Source organism: Zophobas morio, unplaced genomic scaffold (assembly GCF_036711695.1).
Source record: "Zophobas morio isolate AGI-343-1 ecotype UQ-CSIRO unplaced genomic scaffold, CSIRO_AGI_Zmor_V1 ptg000022l, whole genome shotgun sequence".
NCBI lineage: Eukaryota > Metazoa > Arthropoda > Insecta > Coleoptera > Tenebrionidae > Zophobas > Zophobas morio.
Genome location: NW_026972127.1, coordinates 6,845,838 through 6,871,144, shown reverse-complemented (window position 1 = coordinate 6,871,144; position 25,307 = coordinate 6,845,838). Strand labels below are relative to the sequence as shown.

Here is a 25,307-nt window from a genome sequence, read left to right as displayed (position 1 = left end):
GTCTAATAAAAATCCGCGACGGCAGACAGACGGACAGACAGATAGATGGAAACGTACTGTAGGCGTCATGAAAGGTCGAGAAAACGTAAAAGTAGAGAGTCAGACGAATGTAATTAGTGTAAGACCAGTTAATTAGCAGTTTTCTGATCTGAAATACTTTTAAGTAAAACACGTGACAGGAAATTCAATTATTCAAGCTTAACTATTTTTTTAGTTCTGGATGTTTTCATTTAAGTTAATTAGTTATTGTATCATTCACACTTCATAAGCTACTCACTCGAAAATTAAAACAATGAATCCATCTTGAAACAAAAGACCTTGACAATTATTGTTTGTTAAAATTAATATCGTCGGGTACTCGCAAACGGGAGGGTTCTAATATTTTCTTACAGCTTGAATTTGAACATTTATTCTCGAATTTGTGGAAGTTGATAATCTTTAGTTTTGACATTTTTGACATTGGGGTTATCGGACAAATCGTTCAAACTTCAAGCGTTGAGTGACAGTAAAGCATAAATTGCATTCAACTTTTCAAAATGACCTCGTAACATCCAAAATGTTTTTATCGTTATTTATAAATTACTATTTTAATTATTAATTATTAACGATTAAAATAACAATCTATTTGATAATAATAATTAAAAAAATACTTGAAGTGTAAATGATTTATTAATTTGTGATATAAAACTTATCAAACGAAAGATTAAAATAAAGTTTTATCAAAAGAGATATTATCAATTATTGTAATAATCCTGGGCCATTTTTTTATGTGAATAAGTGAAGAATTTTCTTTATTTTATTAGCTTAGAAGAAACAGAATGCTTTACACTTTTTAACCCCTTTTTGGATATTTTAAAGAAAAGTCTCTTCCACGTAATCCAACTTCACAAACACGAAAAAAATAAACAACATCTCGTTGCAAATTTTATTCATTTACTACTGATACAAATCACTGTATTTTACATTATTTCGGTATTTTTACTTTAACGCCAGGCTGTCCTCTGACTCCTAATCCCGTGACTCTGAAGACGGCTCCGGCGGGATGCGGTTGCTTAACCCCGTTGACAACAAGCTGGGCGCTAGTGACGTAAAGTTCGTCCAGATTGGGTCCCCCAAAAGCGGCAGCCGTTATCTGTAACACCCCAATAAAACCAAAAAATGCAAAATTTGTCCCAATTTTCGAAAAAACAACTTACCTGACGTGCCGGAAAATTGATCTTCGAAATTAATTCAGAAGTTTTGGGGTTGATGTGCAACAAACACCCTCCGTCGAAGACTGCCACCCACAAATTTCCATCTGTGTCCATGGTCATCCCGTCGGGAACACCTGGAATATCGTGGACGTCCAGGTTGAAAACAACCTTGCGGTTACCTGGAACAAAAATTTTACTAAGTATAGGAGTGCGCTATTTTCATACTAGTGCTCACAGATTTCTCCTTTTTCGATGTTGTAGTCGTACTCATCCACAGTGCGTCTGGGGGAGTCAATGTAGTACATTTTTTTCAGCCCCAGGTCCCACGCTAAACCGTTGGCGATGCTCACTTTAGTCAAGTGTGTCTTAACTTGATGCTTCCCGACCAGAGTGTACAAAGCACCTTTTTCTTTTTCGAGTTTCCCGATTTCGGGTTCTGGACCCATTGTACCTTTGTAAAAAGAGAGTTAGTGGATGGAAAATAGTACGATTTTGGTGACAGTACCGGCCCATAGACGCCCAGAAGGATCAGCTTTGCCATCATTGAACCTGTTATTGAAATAACCAGGCTTATTTTCAACTTCAATCAAAAGTTCGGAATCGGAGATTTTATCACTGACGCCGTCCCAAGTGACCAGGAGTAGTTTTCTTGCAATGCTTACAACGAACTGGTTAGTAGCACCATCAACGGGAACCACTAAAGTTACAGGACCTCCTTCTGAAAACGAATTAAATAGTAATAATAATAATAATAATATCTGCCAGTTTTTGAAATTAATTATTACTTACCTAGTACCACTTTGGTGTGTGTATTAGTAGAAGGCACAAATTTGTGGATCGCTTGACCAAAAATGTCCACATAGTAAAGACTTTGGGTTGCCTCATCCCAGTGGGGACCTTCACCAAGGGTTACACGCTCAGTTATAACTTCTATTACTGGAGCCATGTCTTCAAGTGCACAAACGACATAACCGGCGAGTTTTATAAGACTTTTTGTCTAATTCAATTAACCTATGGGTCAACGTTAAGCATGTGGGATGACTTGTAGTTACAACCCTTTATCTATAATTAAAAAGATATAATCCGTAAATTGCTTGTTTGTGGTGTAATCATGTCTAGTTCTTGCAGTGATAATAATGAGAAAATTAAATCGATAAGAGAAATAATTGTATTTGGAGTTATTAACCTAAAATGATTAATTAAATATTTTTTTAATACCATTTTGAACAGAAGCATATTATTTTGTACATTCTAGACAAACTTAAAATTTAATTAACATACTGAGGTGACGTCATCACATTGTTGGTGGGGATCAGAGAACATAGAAAAGCGTCATAGTTTAAATTAAGTGACGTTGAGGACTCCTCGACTTATGTTGGCAACAGTGTTTGTTTCTAACTAGGAATAAAATTAACTAGAAAAAATGTCATAATATTTTTAACGACGCGTTTTACTTTCGACAAGCTAACACTAGATTTGATTTTTATAAACTCTTTATTTGTCGATTTTTCAATTAATGTTTTTTGGTTTTTCAATTTTTCTATTTTTTCAGGTTTCGATTTTTCAACTTCACTTTTTTGATTTTTCGATTTGTCAATTCTTCCATTCTTTAGATTCCCAGTTTTTGGATATTTCAATGTTGAGATTTTTCAGTTTTTCGATTCGTCAGTTTTTCTTTCATTTTTCTATTTTTCGATATTTCAGTTTTGGGATTTTTCAATATTTCTGTTCTTCGACTTTTCCATTTTTGACTTCTGGATTTTTCGATGTGTCGACTTTTTACTTTTTGGATTTTTAAATTTTAGATTTCTCAATTTTTTGGTATTTTAACTTTTCAATATTTAAAATTTTAGATTTTTCCATTTCTCGATTTTTCATTTCAGCTCTTCCATATTTCAATTTTTCAAATGTTTCGATTTCTTAATCTTTCGATTTTTCGACTTCCCGGTTTTAGATTTTCTGTTTTTCAATTGTCGTTTTTTCAAATTTTCGATTTTTCAATTTTTCAAATTTGACATTTATAAATTGGCAATTTTTTGATTTTTCAATTAATCGATGTTTTGATTTTCCCATTTCTTGGCCTTCGACTGTTTCGATTTTCCTGTTCTTCAATTCTTTAATTTTTTGAGTTTTCAGGTTTTTGATTTTTCAGTTTTTCGATTTTTTAAGGTTTCTATTTTTCGACTTCACTTTTTTGATTTTTCGATTTATCAGTTTTTAGATCTTTCAGTTTTAGGATTTTTCAATACTTCAATTCTTCGGCTTTTCTATTTTTGACTTTTCGATTTTTCGACTTCCCGGTTTTAGACTTTCTGTTTTCAATTGTCTTTTTAAATTTTTCGATTTTTCAATGTTTTGATTTCCCGATTTAGTTTTCCATTTTTAGTTTTTCTTTCATTTTTCAGATTTTCGATATTTCAGTTTTGGGATTTTTCAATATTTCGATTGTTCGACTTTTCGATTTTTGGCTTCTGGAGTTTTCGATGTGTCGATTTTTTTACTTTTTCGATTTTTCAATTTTTCGATTTTTTAATTTTATATTTTTTAATTTTTAAAATTTTAGATTTTTCGATTTTTCATTTCAGTTCTTCGACATTTCAATTTTTCAAGTTTCCGAATTTTTCAAAAGTTTCGATTTCTTAATCTTTTGATTTTTCAATTAATCGATGTCTTGATTTTCCCATTTCTTGACCTTCGACTGTTTCAATTTTCCTGTTCTTCAATTCTTTAATTTTTTGATTTTTCAGGTTTTTGATTTTTCAGTTTTTCGATTTTTTAAGATTTCTATTTTTCGACTTCACTTTTTTGATTTTTCGATTATTCAGTTTTAGATATTTCAGTTTTAGGATTTTTCAATATTTCAATTCTTCGGCTTTTTTATTTTTGACTTCTGAGTTTTCGATTTGTCTACCTTTTTACTTTTTCGATTTTTCAATTTTTGGATTTTTAAATTTTAGATTTTTCAAAATTTGATATTTTAATTTTTCAATATTTCTTAATATTTCTATTTTTCGACTTCCTGGTTTTAGATGTTCTGTTTTTCAATTTTTCGATTTGTTAATTTTTCATTCCCGATTTATCGAGATTTGGTTGTTCAGATTTTCGATTCGTCACTTTTTCAATTTTTTATTTTGGCCTATTTCCGTTTCCCAGTTTTTCCAGTTTTCCATTTTTTCGTTTTTTGATTTTTCCGCTTTTCCAATTTTTCAACTTTTAACTTTTTGTTTGTCGATTTCTCTATTTTTCGATTTTTCGACATCATCACTTTTCGATTTCTCGTTCTTTTGATCTTTCAATCTCTCGTTATTCGATTTTTAAATTTTACATTTTTTCGATTTTCAGTTCTTCGATATTTCGATTTTTCAATGTTTCGGTTTTACGATTTTTTAAGGTTTCGATTTTTCGATTATTATTAGATTTCTCGATTTTTCGAATTTTCGATTATTTTAATTGTTTATTTTTTTCTCACTGTTAATATCATACAGTGTATCGAAAACAACCACAAAAATTGTCACTAAAAACATTAAAAAGAATCGTACAAAATAGAACACAGTGTTTCCAAAACGTTATCCCGAAAAAAAAACCATTGTGTTATTACGATTTCAACAATATTCTTAGTTTAAGACGTTTTGCTAGTATAAACCACAAATAAAGAATTAATTCTTAGTTAAACAAAATATGTAAAATCATCTAAATATGTACCAAAAATATTCACTTGGTCGTTATAAAAACCGACCAAACAACTATTTCCCGCAGAAATTATAGTCTAAACCAACCAAATAGCTTCTGAACGCTTAGAGTCGACATTGGCTTGAGCGCGCTCTGGTCTGTAAATCAAACAAGTTTTCAGGCGACGAGTTGTAGTGAATCAAGTTTTTTTTATTGGAATCGAATATTTAAATTTGGCGCTTGCCTTTGGCGGTTGAGGACCCCAATGTCAATAAGGGTGGTTTTGCAAAATCGGCCTGTATGTCGCATCTATATTAATCTATGGTGGGGATGATTGGATAGATAAATGAAAATAGATCGAATGGATAATCATACTGTATTCTTGGTTGCATATACAAAAGTTACATTATACATTTACCGTTTTCACTTTTTAACAAAAAGGGCAGTTATAAATTACATAAGCATTAAAACAAATAAGCTAAAGTTATGTATATTTATAAACAATTAAAGCAACTAATTCAGAAATACAATTAGTGTGGTAGGCAACACAACTTACACCACCTGACACTTCCGGCAGTTTGACAGTTCCTGTTGTGTTGTTGTAAATGTCACTCGTCTAATTAAATTTGTGTACAATATTATTTTTACGTTTTAAAATTACCGTAAAATGGTCCGCAGCGCCGTCTCCGACGACCGCCTCTTATCCTACCTTCACACCATTGCCAAACAAAACCCCTACACCGTAGGACTAATTTTAGGTCAGGTAATTCTAACCTCACTTTCGTCAACATATGCTCACTCTCCTCTTTTAACAGTCATCGTCTGGAAAAGACTACGTCATACACTTCGCCAAAACACCCCCTATTCAGTCTCAGGATGCCAAAGACCCACCTCGTTTGACAGCAATCAACGACATCGACGAGGAATGGGTGGCGGACCATGCCCGGCAAGCCACCCGTACCCTCCCTGGCGGAATGTACGTCCTGGGCATATTTATCGTGTCGCTTGAGGACGCCCTGAACCCGTTTTCGCCCAAAATCAAAGGGATCTTGAACTGTGTTCACAAGCACCTGGAGTCCCAGAAATACCTATTTGGCAACACTGCCAGTAATGAAAAGCTCGTTTTAAATTATTGTTTGACGACACAACAGGTCACGTGTAAAAGTTTTGAAGTGGGGGTGGGGTCTGTGAAGCCTGCGGAATTCAAATTTTTAGCGAGTCCTATTCGGTGGGCACAAATTCATTGTAAGTACCAGATGGATCATGTTTATCATATTAGTGACAATGAGAGTGACTGGCCGCTAAAGAAACACATAGGGGTGAGTTTTGGTAGTTCTTTGTAACGTTATTTTATCCCTCATTCCTGATTGGTTATTATTTTGCTGACACTTGGCGGGAAAATTGACAGTTTTTGATATCTAGATTTTCAGATAATATTGGATATAATGAATAAAAATTTAAAATCGTCCATATATTTGTTTGACGGGGAGTTAAAAGACGCCGACGAGAGTGTTGAAAGTATAGGTAAAAAGAAAATTTCAAGAAATAGTAAACTGAGTGGTCATGATGATAATTTTAAACCCATACACGTTTGTATTTTGCAACCATGTGTAAGTTATTTTTAGCTATGTACAAAAATAATAATAATAATAAAATTAATTCACTATAGGAAAGTGGCGATTTAAACTCTTTTGAAATAAGTGACTCTGGTAATCAAATTCGTATTTTTGGAAATGTGGTGTCAAAACTGTGGCTGAATCCAAAACTTTCTATCAGTGGAGCGTCAGAATCCGTCATGCAAGATATCCTGAGAAGTATGTCCACGAGATTGGAGATGCACTGGGATTCACTGACTGAAGAAGAGCACGGAGAAGACATGAATAGTGTCCACGAGCCCCCACGTCGCGTTCTGATAAATTTACCAAATAGCAATATTGCCATTTCTGATTACCTTTTTCCCGGAGAAGGTCCCCATGATGCTAAAATTTCTCTGGAAGAAATGCTAGACATTAAAATTAATAGTGAGAAGGATGTGGTGGATGCAGAGGGTCAAGCTGGTACGCACGATTTTTTTTTGTTGTTAAATTATTTCATTTTTGCTTTAACAGATTTGTCAGACTATTACAATGAAGCTGCGGAAACCGAGAGCGAAGAAATGATTCCCAAGAAAACGCTAGAAACCACTCCATCCTTGTACTACATTGGTGCAGTGCTCGCCTTATTCGTACTGATTTTATCGCTGGGGCTACATTTTATCCAAGGGAATTAACTGGTTATATATTTTATTTGTTACGTGTCGCATTTATATTTTGTATTTAATAAAATTTTAACCTTTGAAGATTTCTTTATATACAAAACTTGACATTTCAAGGTTTGTTTCGCTAATCAAACGTAAGAGGGCGCCACTGAAATTTTTGTTTCGTTTGCTTAAAAAAACACCATTAAAAATGAAACTTTATTTATTTATGCAGATTCAAATACTTAAAAATCAGTGTAAAATGCTACTTTAGTTAAATTTACATTTTGAGAAATCCATTTCGGGGTGTTGCTCCATGAACCTGTACATAATCGTGGTTATTAAAAATGAATGATCAAATGTATAATACGTACTTTTTGATGACGTCTTGTTTCTTCTGTTCGTCACTAGTTGGCAGTCCTAATTCCTTTTGTCTTTGATCGTACATCATTTTTTCTACTAAGCCTCTTGTTTCGCCGTCCAAATCGCTTAGTTTAGAAGGCTCCGGGTTTATTTTTCTAGTACTAATTTCGGGATCGGAAAGCACGAGTTTAGACCACCAGTTCATTTTATTAATCTATAATTAGGAAAGTCCATAAATTAATATGTGTAAAACAAATTTCTAGAATTTGCTAAACAACCCTAATTTTTTTTAAATATTTATGTATGTATTGCATTTATCCTCTTGAGAAAGTTTTATTCAGATTAATTAAATTGTGATTAAATGTGTAAATTGTTGGTCTTTTGGTTTGGTTTATGTAATTGGGTAGAATTTCCCTTGCCCCTGAAGTACAAACAAAGAAATCCAATGTTTCAAAAAAAAAAAAGATATTAGTCGCACTTCGCTAAAATTGAATCAAAAGTACGGCATTCAGAATTTGCAAAGTTCAGCGTTCGTCTACGTCTAGGGTAAATAATAAAGGCCGTTTCATAAACCACAAGTATAGAAATCTAGTTATTTTATGAAATTTAAGTAATTTACTATGGAACATTTTGACATGATGGTCTAGTAGTTTCGGAGAGAAAAGTCGAAAAAATGGAACCAAAAAAGGCAAGGAAAAAATGGAACAAAAAATCGAACAAAAAATGTTGCAAAAAAATCAAAAGATTCAGCAAAAATCTAAGAAAAAAAATTGAATAAAAAATCGAACAAAAATGGAATAAAAATAGAGCAAAAAGTCGAACAAAGAAATAAAGCAAAAAAAAAACTTACAAAAAAAATTCAGGAAAAACCCAACAAAAAATTGAAAAAAAAAAAATCGATGAACAAAATATCGAACTAAAAATTGAATAAAAAAAGCAATAAAAATTGAACAAAAAAATGAAACAAAAAATTTTGCACAAAAAAACGAACAAAAACTTCGAGAAAAAATTGAACAGCAAAAGCGGAAAAGAGCAAAAAATTGGAAAAAAATTTGAACCAGATATCGAGAAAACAATAACAAAAAATCGACAGAAACTCGACCAAAAACGAATCCAACAAAAAAAAAACACGAACAAAAGTGGAAGAATAAATCGAAGACGAAAATATTAAGCAAAAAATGAAGCAAAAAAAAGGCAAAAGAAATTGATGAAAACTGAAAAAAAAAACAAGCAAAAAAATGGAATAAAAATTGAGCAAAAAGTCTAACAAAGAAATGGAGGAAAAAAACTAAACAAAAAATTGAGAAAACAAAAAAAACGAGAAAAAAATCCATTTAGCAAAAAAAAATCAAGTAAAAAAAATTGAGCAAAAAAAAGGCACAAAAAAATCGATTAACAAAATATCGAACTAAAAATTGAATAGCAAAAAAAATTGAACAAAAAAAAAAAAAAAACAAAACAAAAAAAATTAAACAAAAATTTTGCACAAAAAATCGAACAAAAACATCGAGAAAAAATCGAACAGGAAAAGCGGAAAAGAGGCAAAAATTGAGTAAAAAAAAATAATTAAACCAGACCTCGAGAAAACAATCCAACAGAAAAATCGACAGAAACTCGACCAAAAACGAATCCAAAAAAAATTAAATAAAAAAAATGGAAGAATAAATCGAAGACGAAAATATTAAGCAAAAAATGAGCAAACAAAAAAAGTATTTTGAATAAAAAATCGGCCATAAAATCGAATAAAAAAGGAAACAAAAAAAGGCAAAAGAAATTGATGAAAATTTGAAAAAAAATCAAGCAAAAAAATGGAATAAAATTTGAGTAAAAAAAGGCCAACAAAAATGGAATAAAAAAAGGAACACGAATCGCGCACAAACTTGAACAAAAAAAAAAAAAAAACACCACAAAAAAAAAACGAACAAAAATGGTGGAATCGAAGACGAAAATATGCAAAAAATTAGCAAACAAAAAAAATATTTTGAACAAAAAATCGAATACAAATGAAACAAAAAAAGGCAAAAGAAATTGATGAAAATTTGAGAAAAAAAATCAAGCGAAAAAATGGAATTAAAATCGAACAAAAAGTAGAACAAAGAAATCCAGCACAAAAAATTGGGCAAAAAAAAGGAACAAGCATCGTGCAAAAATTTGAACAAAAAAAAAAATGAACCAGAAATCGAGAAACAATCCAACAAAAAAATCGAGAGAAACCCGACTAAAAAAGAATCCAAGAAAAAATGCAGCAAAAATCTAACAAATAAAAAACTGAGCAAAAATGGAAGAAAAAATAGAACATGAAAATATTTAGCAAAAATTGAGCAAAAAATTTAGAACAAAAAAAATTGAGTAAAAATCGGACAAAGCTGAAGCAAAAAATGGAATAAAAATCGAGTAAAAAAACTTACAAAAAAATTGATAAAACAATCAAACAAAAAAATTGAGAGAAAATGACAAAAAATCGAGTAAAAAAAAACAAAAATCGAGCAAAAAAAAAATAGAACAAAAAATTTGGCAAAAAAGTAATAAAAATCAAACAAAGAAATCGAGCCAAGAAACTTTTGAGAAAACAATCAACCGAAAAATTGAGAAAAAAAAAACAAAAAATTCAACAAAAACTCAATTTAAAAAAAAATGAGCAGAAAAGGAACAAAAACTCTAGTAAAAAAAATGACCAACAATCTAACAAAAATGGAACAAAAATCGTGCAATAATTTGAACAAAAAAATCGAGTAACAAAATATGAAACAAGAATCGAGTAACAAAATATCCTACAAAAAATGGAATTAAAATCGAGCAAAAAAAAATCAAAGAGAAAAAATAAAATAAAAAAAAAAAATCCAACAAAAACATTAAGAAAAAATTGGAAAAAACTGGTAAATATGGGCCGAGCAAAAAAAAATTGAGCAGGGAATGCAAAAACAAAGCAAAAAATCGAACAAAATATTGAGTAAAAAAAATCGCACCAAAAAATCGAGAAAGCAAACAAAAAATCTAGCAAAAATTGAATAAAAAAATCTAGAAAAAATCCAAGAACAAAAGCAACAAAAAAATTTAGAAAAACCAAAACAAAAAACTCAAAAGACCCAACCCAAAACAGACCAAAAATTCCCATTTAAGTTTTTATAAACTACATACTCTTGTACTAGAACAGAAAAGCCACAATACAATTACGTAAAAATCGAATAAAAAGCACACAGAAAAATCGAAAAAATTTAACAAAAAAAATCTAGCAAGAAAAATGGAACAAAGAAAAAAAAAATTAGCAAACATTGGAACAAAAAGCAAAAAGTCGAACAAAGAAATCTAGCACAAAAACTAGAAAATAAAGGCTAGAAAAAAATCCAACAAAAAAATCAAGTAATAAAAATTGAGCAAAAAAGGAATAAAAACTCGAGTAAAAATGATCAAAAATCCAACAAAATGGAGTAAAAAAAGGAACAAAAATCGTAAAATCGTGCAAAAATTTGAACAAGAAAACCGAGTAACAAAATATCGTACAAAAAATAGAATAAAAATGGAGCAAAAAAAAACAAAAAAAAAAACGAGCAAAAATAGAACAAAAAAATCGAGAGAAACCCGACTAAGGAAAAAACCAAAAAAAAAAAAAATCGGCAAAAAATCGAATAAAATCAAGTAAAAAATTGGGCAAATCAGGATAAAAGTAAAGGAAGCAAAATCGTGCAAAAATTTGAACAAAAAATCAAGTAACAAAACATCGAGCTAAAAATTAAACAAAAAAAAAACGAGCAAAAAAAAATATAACAAAAAATGAGCAAAAAAAAAAACTCAAAAGAAATTGATGAAAAATTGAACAAAATAATCAAGCACAAAAACTTACACAAAATTCAGACAATAGTCAAACAAAAATTGAGAAAAAAAAGAATAGAAAAAATATAAAAAATCAGCAAAAAATAGAACAAAAAAATGAGCAAAAAAAACCCGATCAAAAGATCGAGTAAAAAAGTGAACAAAAATGAAACAAATAAAAAAACTCAAAAGAAATTGATGAAAAATTGAACAAAAAAAAAGACAACGAGCAAAGAAACTTAACATTGAGAAAACAATCATACAAAAAATTGAGGGAAAAAACAAAATATTCAACAAAAAATAATTAAAAAAATTGAGCAAAAAGGAACAAAAATTGGAGTATAAATGACCAAAAATCGAACACAAATGAAGTAAAAAAAAGGAACAAAAATCTTACAAAAATTTGAACGAAGAAAATCGAGTAACAAAATATGGAACAAGAATCGAGTAACAAAATATCGTACAAAAAATGGAATTGAAACCGAGCAAAAAAGATCAAAAAGAGAAAAAAAATCTAACAAAAACATTAAGAAAAAATTGGAAAAAATCGGGTAAATCCATACATATAGGTCGAGAAAAAAAAATTGAGCAAGAAATGCAAAAACAAAGCAAAAAATCGAACAAAATATTGAGTAAAAAAATCTACAAAAAATGCAACAAAAAATTTAGAAAAACCAAATCAAAAAACTTAAAAGACCGAACCCAAAACAGACCAAAAACTCCCATTTAAGTTTTATAAAATACGATACTCTTGTACTAGAACAGAAAAATAAAAAAAAATTACCAAAAAAATCAAGCAAGAAAAATGGAATAAAGAAATCATGCAACAAATTGAACAATAAATCAAGACAAAACACAGCAAAAAAATTAGCAAACATTGGAACAAAAAGCAAAAAGTCGAACAAAGAATTCAAGCACAAAAATGAGAAAACAATCAAACAAAAAATTTTGAAAAACCGAAGCAAAAAACCTAATAAAAGGTCGAGCTCAAAAGAGACCAAAAATTTCCATTTAAATTTTATAAAATACGAAACTCTTGTACTAGAACATAAAGCGAAAATACAAGAAAGCAAAAATTTAACAAAAAAGTTAAGAAAAAAAAATGGACCCAAGAAATCAAGAAATTGAACAATAAACCGAGAGAAAATATACCAAAAAACATTGGAACGATAAAATTTGATTAAAAAAAATTGGCCAAGGAATCTTAGCAAACGAGGAATTAAAATCGAACAAAAATTGAGTTAAAAAAAGGAACCAAAAATTGAGAAAAAAAAAACAAAACAAAAAAATCTAGCCCGAAAGAGATCAAAAATTCTATTTAAATTTTATCATACATATAAGACACTCTGGCACTTAACAGAAAATTGAAAAAAAAAGCGAAAATCGAACAAAAAAAACAAAGAAAATATAAAAAAATTGAACAAAAAATTCAAGTAGAACAAAAAAAGTGAACAATACAATGGTAAAAAAATCGTTCCAAAAATCTATCGAATAATCGAGCCAAAAGCAGACCAAAAATTGCCATTTAAATTTGATAAAATTTCTTGTCCTTGGTGGTTTATGAGTCCGTCTTGAGTTTTCACCCTAGGAAATCATATTTTGATGGCATAGGCGGTATTCGAACCGTTCATGGGGGTGGGGCAGGGGGTTGTTGGGGACTTTTTCTGAACTCTCATCTACATATTTTTTAATTTATAGAGATTATCACAAAAAGTATATACGTATATAATTTTTAAAGACACAGGATGTGTTGGGCTGTACTTCAAGGACGAGGAAAGTTTAAATAACATTAGACCAATTTTACGATCATGAATCTAGATTTCTAAAAATATATAGGGCGTTACCGTTAGAAAAAGGTAACTATGTATGGTGCATAGCGTTTAAATAAAGTATCCTGTATATTTGAATATGATATTAAAATTGTAGGCTTTAATGAATTTCATCCCTTTGGGTAGAAGATTCTTTTTAAAAATTACGACATATTGTATGTATATCAGTTTCGAAATATTTTATTTTTAGAAGATTTTGATGTTCATTTTTTCAATGTCCGGAGTTTCATTACTTTCTATTTCTTTGTTTATTTACAAGTAAATGGTCTGTGTTATTTTCAAGATATTTTTCAAATTAGGTCGAAATTCCATTCATTAATGCAATAATAGAAACCACATACTCTTATTTAAATTGTAATACATACCTTTTCTAAATTAAATAAGAGAGTATGCCCATCTTCAATAACCCAAGTCGACTCCTCCAGCTTAATCTCATGCGGAAAATCGTCATCCACAATCGGCGGCTGCCCTTTAATCCCACACGTGAGATGCTTCTTCGTCAAATTAACCACCAGATCCTTCTGTTTGGCCCGAAAATTAACTTTCAGCGGTATCCTCACCTGCAACAAAGAACCCATTTAAATTCACCGCACCACAGCCATTAGTCCCATAAGGTAGGTGGGTGTTTCGTGATCGGGTCAAGGCTGGCAGTAGGTCATTGTGAAGATGCGCCTTTGCCGTGTCGGTAACCTTTAATGCGTCTGTGTGGTCAAGAATCAATTTGCGTGCATGCCGCGAGCCACGATTTCGACTTGCAAGAAATAATTGTGCGATTCGCGGAGTCGCCGAGAGCCGGATCGAGTTTAAGATTCAGCAAAGGAACTCATTATAGGCGAAAACGATGATGGAGCGTCTTCTTGCGAATGTCAAGTGCCTGTTGCGGTTGCCGGTGGTAAAAGCAGAAGGATCACGATCGAGGTGGCTCTGCCTTCCTTGTTGAAGAATTTTGACATTGAAACTGTGTTGCAACTGTACCTAATTTACGATTTGATGGGGGCGATGATGCAATGTTTGCGGTAAATTGCGATTGTGTTTGGTCGTACCCTGGTATTTAAGTATTTGCTTTTGTTTGGAGTAGTTTTGCCACGTGTGGGGCGTAAGGCGCCCTAGAGCTACCGGTGGCGTACGCGTGCCGGCCTTCTTTGATGGTGTACAGAGACTAATAAATCTAGGTATATGTAGTTTGAATTTTTTCAACGATGTCGGTATTTTGCTGGTGGTAAAACACACGGGAAATAATCTTTTCGTCATGTACGTGGTGGATCAATGCTGACTTACCTCAAACGGTTACATAATTTCTTTGTGAGCGGATGTGGATTTTCCGTGTTTTTTCAATGTATAAATATATCTTATTAGACTTTCTTTTATAGGCAAGGCATGCTAAGATATCGAGATGTGGAAAATCCAAATTTAATGGCTCATTAATAATAATTAATAGTAAAAGTTTTTTTTTGAGAAGAAATATGTCTAAAATCAAGTTCAGTCAGTAAATTTATAATTATTTTCTCTTTCTCAAGCATAACAGTACCGCATTTACATATTTTTTTTGTTATATATACAACACTTAACACTAGTTAGTACTATATTGACAGAATTTCAAGAAAATTAAGTGAACCTTTTCTGAGACAATTCCATTTAATGTCATCAGCTGAATTCATAAATTTTTTGAGACAACTTGAGTAATTGCTTAATCAAAAAAATCGTCAACAGACAGAATCGACGGACAGATGGACAGATGGACAGATGAACGGAAACAGGAGACCGACCTTTGCGTATTTTACATATTTAGTATACAAGCGAATTCTTTAGTCAAAATTTATTTATTTATTTTTCTAATAAATTGTTATTATTATCGTATTTGATAGTTTGGAAAATATATCTACAATCACGGCGAAAAACAATTGTGAAAGTTAGAACTCTACAAAAAAATCTCTTTAGATAATTTTCGAAGGTGGTCAAAAATAGGTCGAAATTTTCGTGTGGGCGGTGAAGGAGTACTCAAAAATTGAGCTTTTGAAAAAATTGCCTTAAAATCAACAAAAATTTTTGGGATATAGATCTCGACGATTTAAAAAAACAATTCTAAAAATATACAGTATACAGTGCTTATAGTACCGGAGCAAGATTTTGGTTTCAAAGTATTTTTTTTTTAATCAAAAAAATTCCATAATTTAATAGTACCTGCTACGATAAAACGGATTTTGGCAAATGACATACCCTCTAAGGAAAGAGACGGTGGGTGGGCGGGGCTAGTAGCTGCTAAGATAAGACTGATTTTGGCTAATGAGATACCCTCTAAGAAAAGAGAGGGTGGGTGGGCGGAACTAGTACCTCCTAAGATAAGTCTGACTTTGGCAAATGAGATCCCACCAAGAAAATACAGGGCGGGTGGGCGGGGCTAGTACCTGCTAAGATATGACTGATTTTGGCTAATGAGTTATTAACCAAAATCAGTCATATCTTAGCAGGTACTAGCCCCGCCGACCCACCCTCTCTTTTCTTCGAGGGTATGTCATTTTCTAAAATCAGTTTTCTCTTAGCAGGTACCAGCCCCGCCCACCCACCCTCTCTTGAATGAGTTATTAGCCAAAATCAGGAAAGTGGTAGAACTTGTAGGTCGAAATTTGCAAAGAAAATCTCTTTCGGTAATTTTCGAAGGTGGTCAAAAAGTTTGAAGTTTCCATCATTTTTGGAGTTTTAACTCCTTTCTTGTCGTATTATAGAAGACGTATACGACGCGCGCCGGAATAGGATGTCGAGTTCGACACCGACACCGACACCGACGTCACATTTTTGTTTTTTATTATTTTTTGAGAGAAAATTAATGACTTCGCCGCGTATACGTGTTTAATTTACATAAATTGACAACGCAGAGTTAAAACTACATCCGTGCGTCCCTGGGTCGACGCATGCTTTTTTATATTGAAAAATTGAGCTTTTGAAAAAGTTGTCTAAAAGTCTACAAAAAATTCTGGCATTTAGTATCTCGACGTTCCGATTCTAAAAATATATGTTTATGGTATCTGGACCCGATTTTGGAAATATTCGGTACGAAAGTTTTTTTTTTGTTTAATCCAAAAAATTACCATAATTCACTGGCCGATTCTGGAAAAATAGTGTGCGTTTTCGAGAGGCCGAAAATAAATTGAAACATTACATAATTAAAAAAAAGTGAGAAACAGACACTGTCAGAACTGTAAATCGAACAGGGTGAGCAAAAAAATCTATTTTGGTAATTTTCTAAGGTGGTCGAAAATATGTGGGTGAAGATTTTTGGTAAAGGGAACCACACCACTGAAAAATTGAGCTTTTGAAATAATTGCCTAAAAATTTAGAGATGTTTAATTTGATTTTTTTTAAACCTTAAAAATTGCCATATTTCATTAAGAGATTCTGGAAAAATAGCAGGCGTTTTCGAAAAAATGAGGTCAAAAATAACTTCTGGACATCGAACTTTAGAAAAAATCTGTTTGGGAAATTTTTGAACGTGGCCAAAAAAGGTTAAAATTTTCATCTTGAAAAATTGAGCTTTTGAAAAAGTGGCTAAAAATTCCACAAAAAATTCTGTGGTATGGTACCGGAGCAAAATTTTGGTACTATTCGGATTGAAAGTCAATTAAAAAAAATGTCTTATTTCATAGGGCGATTCTGGAAAAATGATACGAGTTTACAACGTACTGAGGTCGCAAACAAAGTTTCGAGGGTCAAAATCTACAAAAAAATCTCTTTAGGTTTCTTTTTGAATTGAAACACGGAAATTTTGGAAAAGTGCCCAAAAAATTCATAACGAATCTGAGCGATAGATCTTGAGGTGTTAATTTCTAAAAAATATAATGTTTATGGTACTGGAGCAATAGCAATATTTTGAAATATTCGGTTGGAATGTAATTTTTTTTAATCCAAAAAATTGCCATAATCCATTCGGCGATTCTGGAAAAATGGTAGGGGTTTCCGAAGAAATGAGCCCAAAAATAAATTCTGGAGGTCGAAATCTACAAAAATCTCCTTCAGTAATTTTCGAAGGTGGTCAAAAAAGTTTTCATGATTTTTTATATTGAAAAATTGAGCTTTTGAAAAAGTTTGCCATAAATCAACAAAAAATTCTGGAATATGTATCTCGACATGCTGATTCTAAAAATATACATACAATGTTTATGGTCCCTGGACAAGATTTTGGTAATAATAGGTACGAAAGTTTTTTGGAAAAATAATACGAGTTTTCTAAGAACTGAGGCGGATCAATTAAAAAAATAAATAAACAAAAAAATCTGTTTGGCAAATTTTTGAAGGTGGTCAAAAAAAAGGTCTAAATTTTCAGATAGAAAACTTGAGATTTCGAAAAAATGGCCAAAAAATCCACAAAAAAAATATGTGTTTATGGTACCGGAGTAAGATTTTGGAACTATTGGGATTGAAAGTCAATTAAAAAAAATCCAAAAAAGTGCCTGATGTCATAGGGCAATTCTGGAAACAACGTACCAGTTTTCGACGAAATGCGGCCGAAAATAAATTCTGGAAGTCGAAATTTACAACAAAATCTTTTTAGGTAATTTTCGAACTGCAAAAAAGAGTTTTTGAAAAAGTGAACAAAAAATTCATAAAAAATTCTGGACGTAATGTTTCTGAAAATGTTTATGATACCATTGGTCCCATTGCAATAATTGAAAATATTCGGTATCAATGTAAATTTTTTCAAAAATACAAAAAATTACCATAATCTATTGGACGATTCTGGAAAAATGGTACGAGAGTTTTCGAAGAAATGAGGCCTAAAATAAATTCTGAAGGGCGAAATCTACAAAAAAATCTGTGTTTATAGTAGTACAGAAAAAAAATCCAAAAAATTGCCTCATTTCTTACTGCGATTTTGGAAAAATGATACGAGTTTACCACGAATTGAGGCCGAAAATAAATTTTGGAAGGCCATATCTAACAAAAAAAATTCGTCAAGTAATTTTCGAGCTGTTGAAAAAGTGCCCAAAAAAATCATAAAAAAATCTGGGTTATACATTTTGAGGCGTTTATTCTAAAAATATACAATAGTTATGGTACCGGAGCAATATTTGGAAATATTGGGGTTCAATTCCACTTTTTTAAACCCAAAAAATTGCCATAATCCATTGGGCGATTCTGGAAATACTGGTAGGAGTTTTGGAAGAAATGAGGCCGAAAATAAAGCTGGGGGGCGAAACCTACGAAAAAAATCAAACGTGGTCGAAAAAAGGTCGAAATTTTCATGAGGGTATTAAAATATTGAAAAATTGAGCTTTTGAAAAAGAATACCAAAAAATCATAAAAAATTCTAGTAGATGATGATGATTTTGAACCTACAGTGTTTATCGTATCGGATTTATATTTGGAAACATTGGGTTTGAAAGTCATTTTTTTCAATCTACGAAATTTCAGTCTATAATATAAAATTTCCACAAACCGTTTTGGTCGAGTCTGGAAAAAAGCTACGAGTTTTCAAAGAAATGGGGCCTAATTTTTTAATACCCTAAAAATTGACACATTTCATGGGGCGATTCGGGAAAAATTGCAGCCTTTAGAAGAAATGAGCCCAAAAATAATTTATGGAGCTCGAAATTTTCATATTGAAAAATTGAACTTTTGAAAAAAATGGCCAAAAAATCCACAAAAAATTCTGGGATCTTAGATCTCGATGTGCTGATTCTAAAAATATACAGTCTTATGGTACCTGAACAAGATTTTGGAAATATTGGGATTGAAAGTCAATTAAAAAAAAATCCAAAAAAATTGCCTGATTTTATAGGACGATTCTGGAAAAAAATACGGGTTTTCGACGAAATGAGGACGCAAATAAATTCTGGAAGTCAGAATTTACAACAAAATCTGTTTATGTAATTTTCGAACTGAAAAATGGACTTTTTCATAAAAAATTCTGGAAGATAGATCTTGAGGTAATAATTCTGAAAATGTTTATGGTACCATAACAATGTTTGGTAATATTCCATAGCAAAGTAAATTTTTTCAAAAGAGTTTTCGAAGAAATGGGGCAGTCAAGGTGGATCTTGACGTGATGATTCTAATACCATACAACGTTTATGGTACCGGAGCAATATTTGGAAATAGTATTCGGTTTGAAAATAAATTTTGTTTTAAATCTACAAAATTTCTACAACCCAATTTGGTCGATTCTGGAAAAATGGTACGAGTTTTCGCAGAAATGAAGCCTAAATTACATTCTAGAGGGCGAAAACTACAAAAAGTCTCTTTGAGGAATTTACGAACGTGCTTACAAAAAGGTTAAACTTTTCATAAAAGCACCGAAATAGTGAAAATTTGAGTTGAGTGTCCAAAAAATTCAAAAAAAATTATGGCAGATAGATCTCGACGTGATGATTCTAAAAATATACAATGTTTACGGTATCGAAACAATATTCGGAAATATTTGATTTCAAAGCAAATTTCTTCCGAAATTCCATAAATTGCCATACTCCATTGAAAATCTAAAAATTTAAGAAATAAGAAAAATGAAAAATTGAAAAATCGCAAATCGAAAAATTGTAGACACGAAAAATTGAAAAAACCTGAAAACTTGTAAATTGAAAAACTGAAGAAACAAAAGATGAAAAATTAAAAAGTCTAAGAGCTGAAAAATCGAAAAATTTAAGAAAGAAACCGGATTTGTTGGGCTGTACTTCAGGAGCGAGGCGAATTCTGTCGAAATAACCTTCGACCAATTTTTTTCTCTAAAACACAGGTATATATCTATAAGTACCCAAGTATTAAGCACAAAATTTAAATTATAAAGTCGAATATCCAAAGAAATATTTTTTATGACTGTTTAATTGTCCGAAAAAAATAAATTAGGAGCATTTTCGCGAAGCAGGAAGCACTCACTACGCAGCATTTCCCAAAAAAGCAACCAGGTGGGCCCCCTGCGACTGCGACATTCCGCTCGTTTCGGCAAGATTAATCGCCATCCATCCACAAAATTGTCCCGATTTGCATAATTGGCGCAGCCGTCGAGTGCCGAGTCTGTCGCAAGCCGGCAACGGCATCCGAAAAAAGCCAAAGCGGTTCGGATTGTCGCAACAACGGCACGACGCGCTTTTTTCGTTTCGGAAGATGTAAAACGGCCGTAATTAGACGTTCAAAAGCCTTTGGAGATAAGACCAGTGTAGGTCAGCATTTGTGCCTTTCGCAACACTCCCATGGAATTCATAGCAATTTAAGTCCGTATCCCTTTTGCGCAACGGCTGACGTAGTCGCGGTCTAATAATTGTTCGTAAAGGTCGCCCGGATCATTTCTTCAGCACCGGACCAAGATCCAGTGGTTATTAATAACGTACGCGCTTGAGCACCCAACCCCAAGAACGAACTGTCAAGGACGATGACCGACGGGGGTTTGGCGAAATGAGGTGTGGGGAGCAGGGACGTAGGCTGGAGGAGTTATTGTTATTTATTTCTTGTTTGGTTCATTACAATCTGGTGAAGTTGGATTTAAATGACAAGGATAACGCCGGGTGCTTTATGTTGATCGGTTTTGGTTCTAGGGGAGCTGGACTGGTAAAATTAGTAAGACCAGATTTTAGACTACTGCACCATTATTTTCATTAGAAAGTACGGAAATGTTTCACTTATATTAAATTTTTTCAACTTTTTGTAATTCTGTTCAAAAAGTGGTTCATTTTAATTAAATCGGGGGTTTTAAAGAAGGTCGAATTACCGGTTTCAAATAAGCTGTTGTCGGCATTCTTCAAAGTGTCGTTTTTAGAACCGGCAAGCTGAAAGACGACTGAAAGATCGCAATTACAGACGTCCTAGGCACTCAAAATAAATTATAACGAAATCTGCGAGCTCATAAAATTGATTATGGAGGTAGATCTGAAAAACGCTTTTTTAAGAAGACCATGACGTAACTGTAGGACACAAGTTTGCCATTTGACCGTCTATTGTTTTAGAACGGATATTAGAATTAATGTTCTGTGACATTCCACTCACTTTAGACTAAATTCATTGACTGTGAGATGTTCACAAAAATTGAGGTCATTTTGTCAACGACATACATTTGATAAATTGAAATCATGTCGAGGCGAATGGTGGAGGATCCTTTTAGCATTGAAACGTATTTTTTTTTTAAGAAAGGCGGTAAATCTAGGATAAAAACGTAAAGCAGAATCATAAACCACAAATACAAGAGTATGTTATTTTATAACATTTAAATACTATTTACTACGCAAAAATGACGTCATCAAATTGTTGATGGGGATGGTTCGACAAATTTTGGTTAGCGTCTAAACAATCGGTCCGGTAGTTTTGGAGATTATCCGTGTAATGAAAATTGACACAGACAGACAGCTAGACGGAAATGAGGGAGCTTATTTTTCATGTCCTAGGGGTCACGACAATACTTCTTATTGCTCTGGTACAATAAACACTTTGTCAAAAACTTACTTTTCCAATGTTTCAATACCATTATGAAAATTTTATCCTTTTTTGATCACCAATCGAAAATTACCTGAAGAGATTTTTTGCAGATTCCGACGTCCAGAATTTGTTTTCGGCTTCATTTCTTCGGAAACTCCTACCGTTGTTCCAGAATCGCCCAATGGATTTTGGCAATTTTTTAGATTTAAAAAAAAAATCGGTTTTCAAATCCGAATATTGCTGCGGTACCATAAACATTGTATATTTTTAGAATCATCACGTGAAAATCTATGTCCTGGAATTTTTTATGAATTTTTCGGGCACTTTTTCAAAAGCTCAATTTTACAATGTTTCAATGAAAATTTAAGCCTTTTTTTGCACCACGAGAATTACCTAAAAATATTCTGTTGCAGGTTTCACCCTCGATAATTTATTTTCGGCCTCATTTCTGCGAAAACTCCTATAAATTTTTCCGGAATCGCCCAGTAGATTATGGCATTTTTTTGTATTTTTGAAAAAAATTTCACTGAAATCGAATATTTCTAAATATTGGTCCGGTACCATAAACATTGTATATTTTCGGAATCATCACATCAATATTTATCTCCCTTTTTGTACTTTTTCAAAAACTTCATTTCGAAAATTACCTAAAGAGATTTTATTGTAAATTCCGACTTCCAGAATTTATTTTCGCCCTCATGTCGTCGAAAACTCGTACGTTTTTCCAGAATCGCCCTATGAATCAGGCACTTTTTTGGATCTTTTTTTTAATCGACTTTCAATCCCTATATTTCCAAAATCTTGTTCAGGTACCATAAGACTGTATATTTTTAGAATCAGCACATCGAGATCTAAGATACCAGAAATTTTTGTGTATTTTTTGGCCATTTTTTCAAAAGCTCAATTTTTCAATATGAAATTTTCGAGCTCCATAAATTATTTTTGGCCTCATTTCTTCTAAAAGCTGCTATTTTTCCAGAATCGCCGTATGAAATGTGGCAATTTTTAGGGTATAAAAAAAAATTAGGCCCAAATTCTTTGAAAACTCGTAGCTTTTTTCCCGACTCGAGCAAAATGGTTTGTGGAAATTTCGTAGATTGAAAAAAAAATACTTTCCAACCCAATATTTCCAAATATCCGGTACGATAAACATTGTATATTCAGAATCATCACATCAAGATTTGTTTTTCGGTTTTTAATTTTCTAAATTTTCAATTGACCTTTTTTTAGTTTCGAAATTACATAGTTTCTCAATTTTAAGATATAACTTTTCGTTTCTTTAATGTTTCGAGCTTTTTGTTTCTCAATTGTTCAATTTTATGTTTCTTCATTTTTATTTTTTCTTGTTTCTCGATTTTTCATTTCTTGGACTTTTCAATTTCACCTTCCTTTTATTTTTCAATTTTCAGATATAATTTTTCGTTTCTTCCGTCTTATGTCTATGTTTCTCGATTTTCCAATTTATCGTTTCTTCATTTTTTGAATTGCGATGTTTTAATTTTGCATTTCTTCAATTTTCGATCTTTGTTTCTCGGTTCTTTAAATTTGTTAGTCAAATTTTTCGTTTCTTCAATTTTTCGTTTGTTTTGTTTCTTGCTTTTTTTATGTTTCTTTTTTCAATTGTGCCATATCTCAATTTTTCGGTTTTTAATTTTCTAATTTTTCAATAAACCTTTTTTCACTTTTGAAATCCCTACTTTTTAGATTTTTAGATAGAGTATAATGTTTTGTGTCTTCAATGCTTCGATCCTTTTGTTTCTCGATTGTTCAGTTTTATACGTTTCTTCAATTTTTTTATATTCTCTTGTTTCTCGATTTTTCATTTCTTCAGTTTTTCGATTTTGATTTTTTTTTAATTTTCAAACATGATTTTCCGTTTCATCTGTCGATTTGAATTTTTTCGTTTTTTCACACTTTTCTTTCTTTTCTTTACTTTATTTCTCGTTTTATCAATTTTTCGTTTATTGATTTTTTGAATTAGGATGTTTTAATTTCTTGTTTCTTCAATTTTAGATCTTTGTTTCTCGGTTTTTTCAATTTTTAGATATAATTTTTTATTTCTTCAATTATTCGATATTTTTTTTGTTTGTCGCTTTTTCAAATTTTTCAGTTACCTTCTTTTCACCTTTTATAATCGTAATTTCTTGATGTGCAATTTTTCAATCCTTTGTTCTTTCTAGATTTTTCAGTTTTACATTTCGTCAATTTTTGATTTCAGAGTTTTTCGAATTTTAAATTTTTAGGTATTTTCCATTTCTTCATTTGTTTCTCAGTTTTCCAATGTATCGTTTTTTTCACTTCTTTGAATTCCAATTGTACAATATTTAAGTTTTCGAATTTTTGGTTTTTCAAAAAAATACAAAATTCTAAAATTGAAAAATCGAAAAACTGACAAATTACTAACTGAAAATCGAAAATATACGAAACTGAAATATCGAAAAGTTGCAAAATTGAAAAATCGAAGACTTTGTGAAACAGAAATTTTAATATCGAGAAAATTAAAAATTGGGTAAATGTTAAATCAGAAAATAGCAAAATTAGGAAATTATAAATTAAGAAATCCAAGAAATTAAATAAATGAAAAGTCGGATAATTGTAATATCGGAAGATTCAAAAACTGGAAAAACTAAAAATGAATAAAGGAATCGAAAAATTGAAAAAATACAAAATCTCGTAATTTTAAAATCGAAAAATTGAAAAATTCTAAATCGAGAAATTGAAAAATCAAGAAAAGAAAAATTTGATAGGTGATTGTAAAATTCAAAATTTGAAAAATTGAAAATTCTAAAACGTATTACTTAAAAAATTGCAAAATTGATAAATAGATAAATTGCAAACATTGTAAAACTGAAAAATCGAAGAATTGAAAAATTGAATTAAAAGGGATACCTCAAGGGTCTGTTCTGGACTATCTCTCTACCGCTTTTACTTCAACGACTTCCTTCATTGTTTTATTATTCATAGATCAATTTTGCTAGATATTTTTGCCCACACTTGTTCCCATGTACCATATGGCCGAAGGCACCAGTATAATATTGCTATCAATTAAATTTTCGGATGCGGTTGTCAGATATACGGCGACCTCTGTCCGAATTATGCAAATCAGTGCAATTACCGATGTACGTCAATTAATCCTACCGAAACGAGCCGAATGTCACATTTGGCGATTAAGTGAGATACGCTGATATGCATTCACCTCACCTCAAGACGTGAGGTCGGTTCATTAATTGTGGTGTTAATTTGTTAGATTTAGTGGCAGCAAGGTTGCTAATTGAATTTGCGCCTTATCTGGAGTATGCGACCCTTCCGATCTATTTTTTCCATTTGATACGATTTAATTGATCTGTTCTCTCGTTTCGACACGAAATTGCTTGTTCGCTAATTAGTTCAAGATTAACTTGCTTCCGGAGATTAGCATCCATTTACGACGTCGCTGCTTAATTTTATCATAAAAAACTAATTGGATTCAAGGAGATATGTGACTTTACTTGGAAATAGGATTAAATGTCGACTTTGCAAAGTGGAACTAGTAATGGAGGAAAAATGGATTTGGTTACGGTAGAAAATTTTATGAGGGACGATTGATTTATCTCTTTCTTCGTTTGGATAACTCACACATTCCTGAAATTTTTCGAATTTTTGTGAAAAACAGCATGCTAGAAGCAGTTGTTTCATTTCAAGAAATGGGTCTCCCGTTTCCGTCCATCTGTCCGTCTGTCGGCCATGTTTTATGAAAATTGATGTCATCTCAAAATTTAGTCTAATAAATTCTCTTTGAAATGTGCCAAATTTTGTGACTGTATTTTATCAGTT

General features: G+C 31.7%; 3 protein-coding genes across 4 annotated transcripts in view; 1 reads left to right on the top strand and 2 right to left on the bottom strand.

Moving 5' to 3' along the window:
• Window positions 1-911: 911 nt before the first annotated feature.
• LOC135133618 (regucalcin-like) lies at window positions 912-2,139 on the bottom strand. Its single transcript, XM_064062074.1, has 5 exons — window positions 1,983-2,139; window positions 1,699-1,911; window positions 1,429-1,644; window positions 1,197-1,372; window positions 912-1,132 (listed from the first exon to the last, which is right to left on the bottom strand). The coding sequence occupies exons 1-5, from the start codon at window positions 2,137-2,139 to the stop codon at window positions 965-967; spliced, it is 930 nt and encodes a 309-aa protein (XP_063918144.1). The 3' UTR covers window positions 912-964.
• Window positions 2,140-5,420: 3,281 nt separating this feature from the next.
• LOC135133473 (protein odr-4 homolog) lies at window positions 5,421-7,200 on the top strand. 2 transcript variants are annotated; one of them, XM_064061894.1, is made up of 5 exons: window positions 5,421-5,625; window positions 5,678-6,181; window positions 6,293-6,472; window positions 6,532-6,919; window positions 6,971-7,200. In XM_064061894.1, exons 1-5 carry the CDS (start codon window positions 5,530-5,532, stop codon window positions 7,129-7,131), a joined length of 1,329 nt encoding a protein of 442 aa, XP_063917964.1. In that variant the 5' UTR covers window positions 5,421-5,529; the 3' UTR covers window positions 7,132-7,200. The 2 variants fall into 2 exon arrangements, with proteins under 2 accessions (XP_063917964.1, XP_063917965.1); XM_064061895.1 differs by having other exon boundaries at window positions 5,532-5,620.
• Window positions 7,201-7,303: 103 nt separating this feature from the next.
• LOC135133474 (nuclear migration protein nudC) overlaps window positions 7,304-25,307 on the bottom strand; it is a 119,875-nt gene continuing 101,871 nt past the window's right edge. Inside the window, exons 4-6 of the mRNA XM_064061896.1 lie at window positions 13,466-13,660; window positions 7,473-7,675; window positions 7,304-7,420 (exon numbers count right to left, since the gene is read on the bottom strand). Of these exons, the coding sequence (XP_063917966.1) occupies window positions 7,369-7,420; window positions 7,473-7,675; window positions 13,466-13,660 (450 nt within the window). The 3' untranslated portion in view covers window positions 7,304-7,368. The remainder of the gene's footprint in view (window positions 7,421-7,472; window positions 7,676-13,465; window positions 13,661-25,307) is intronic.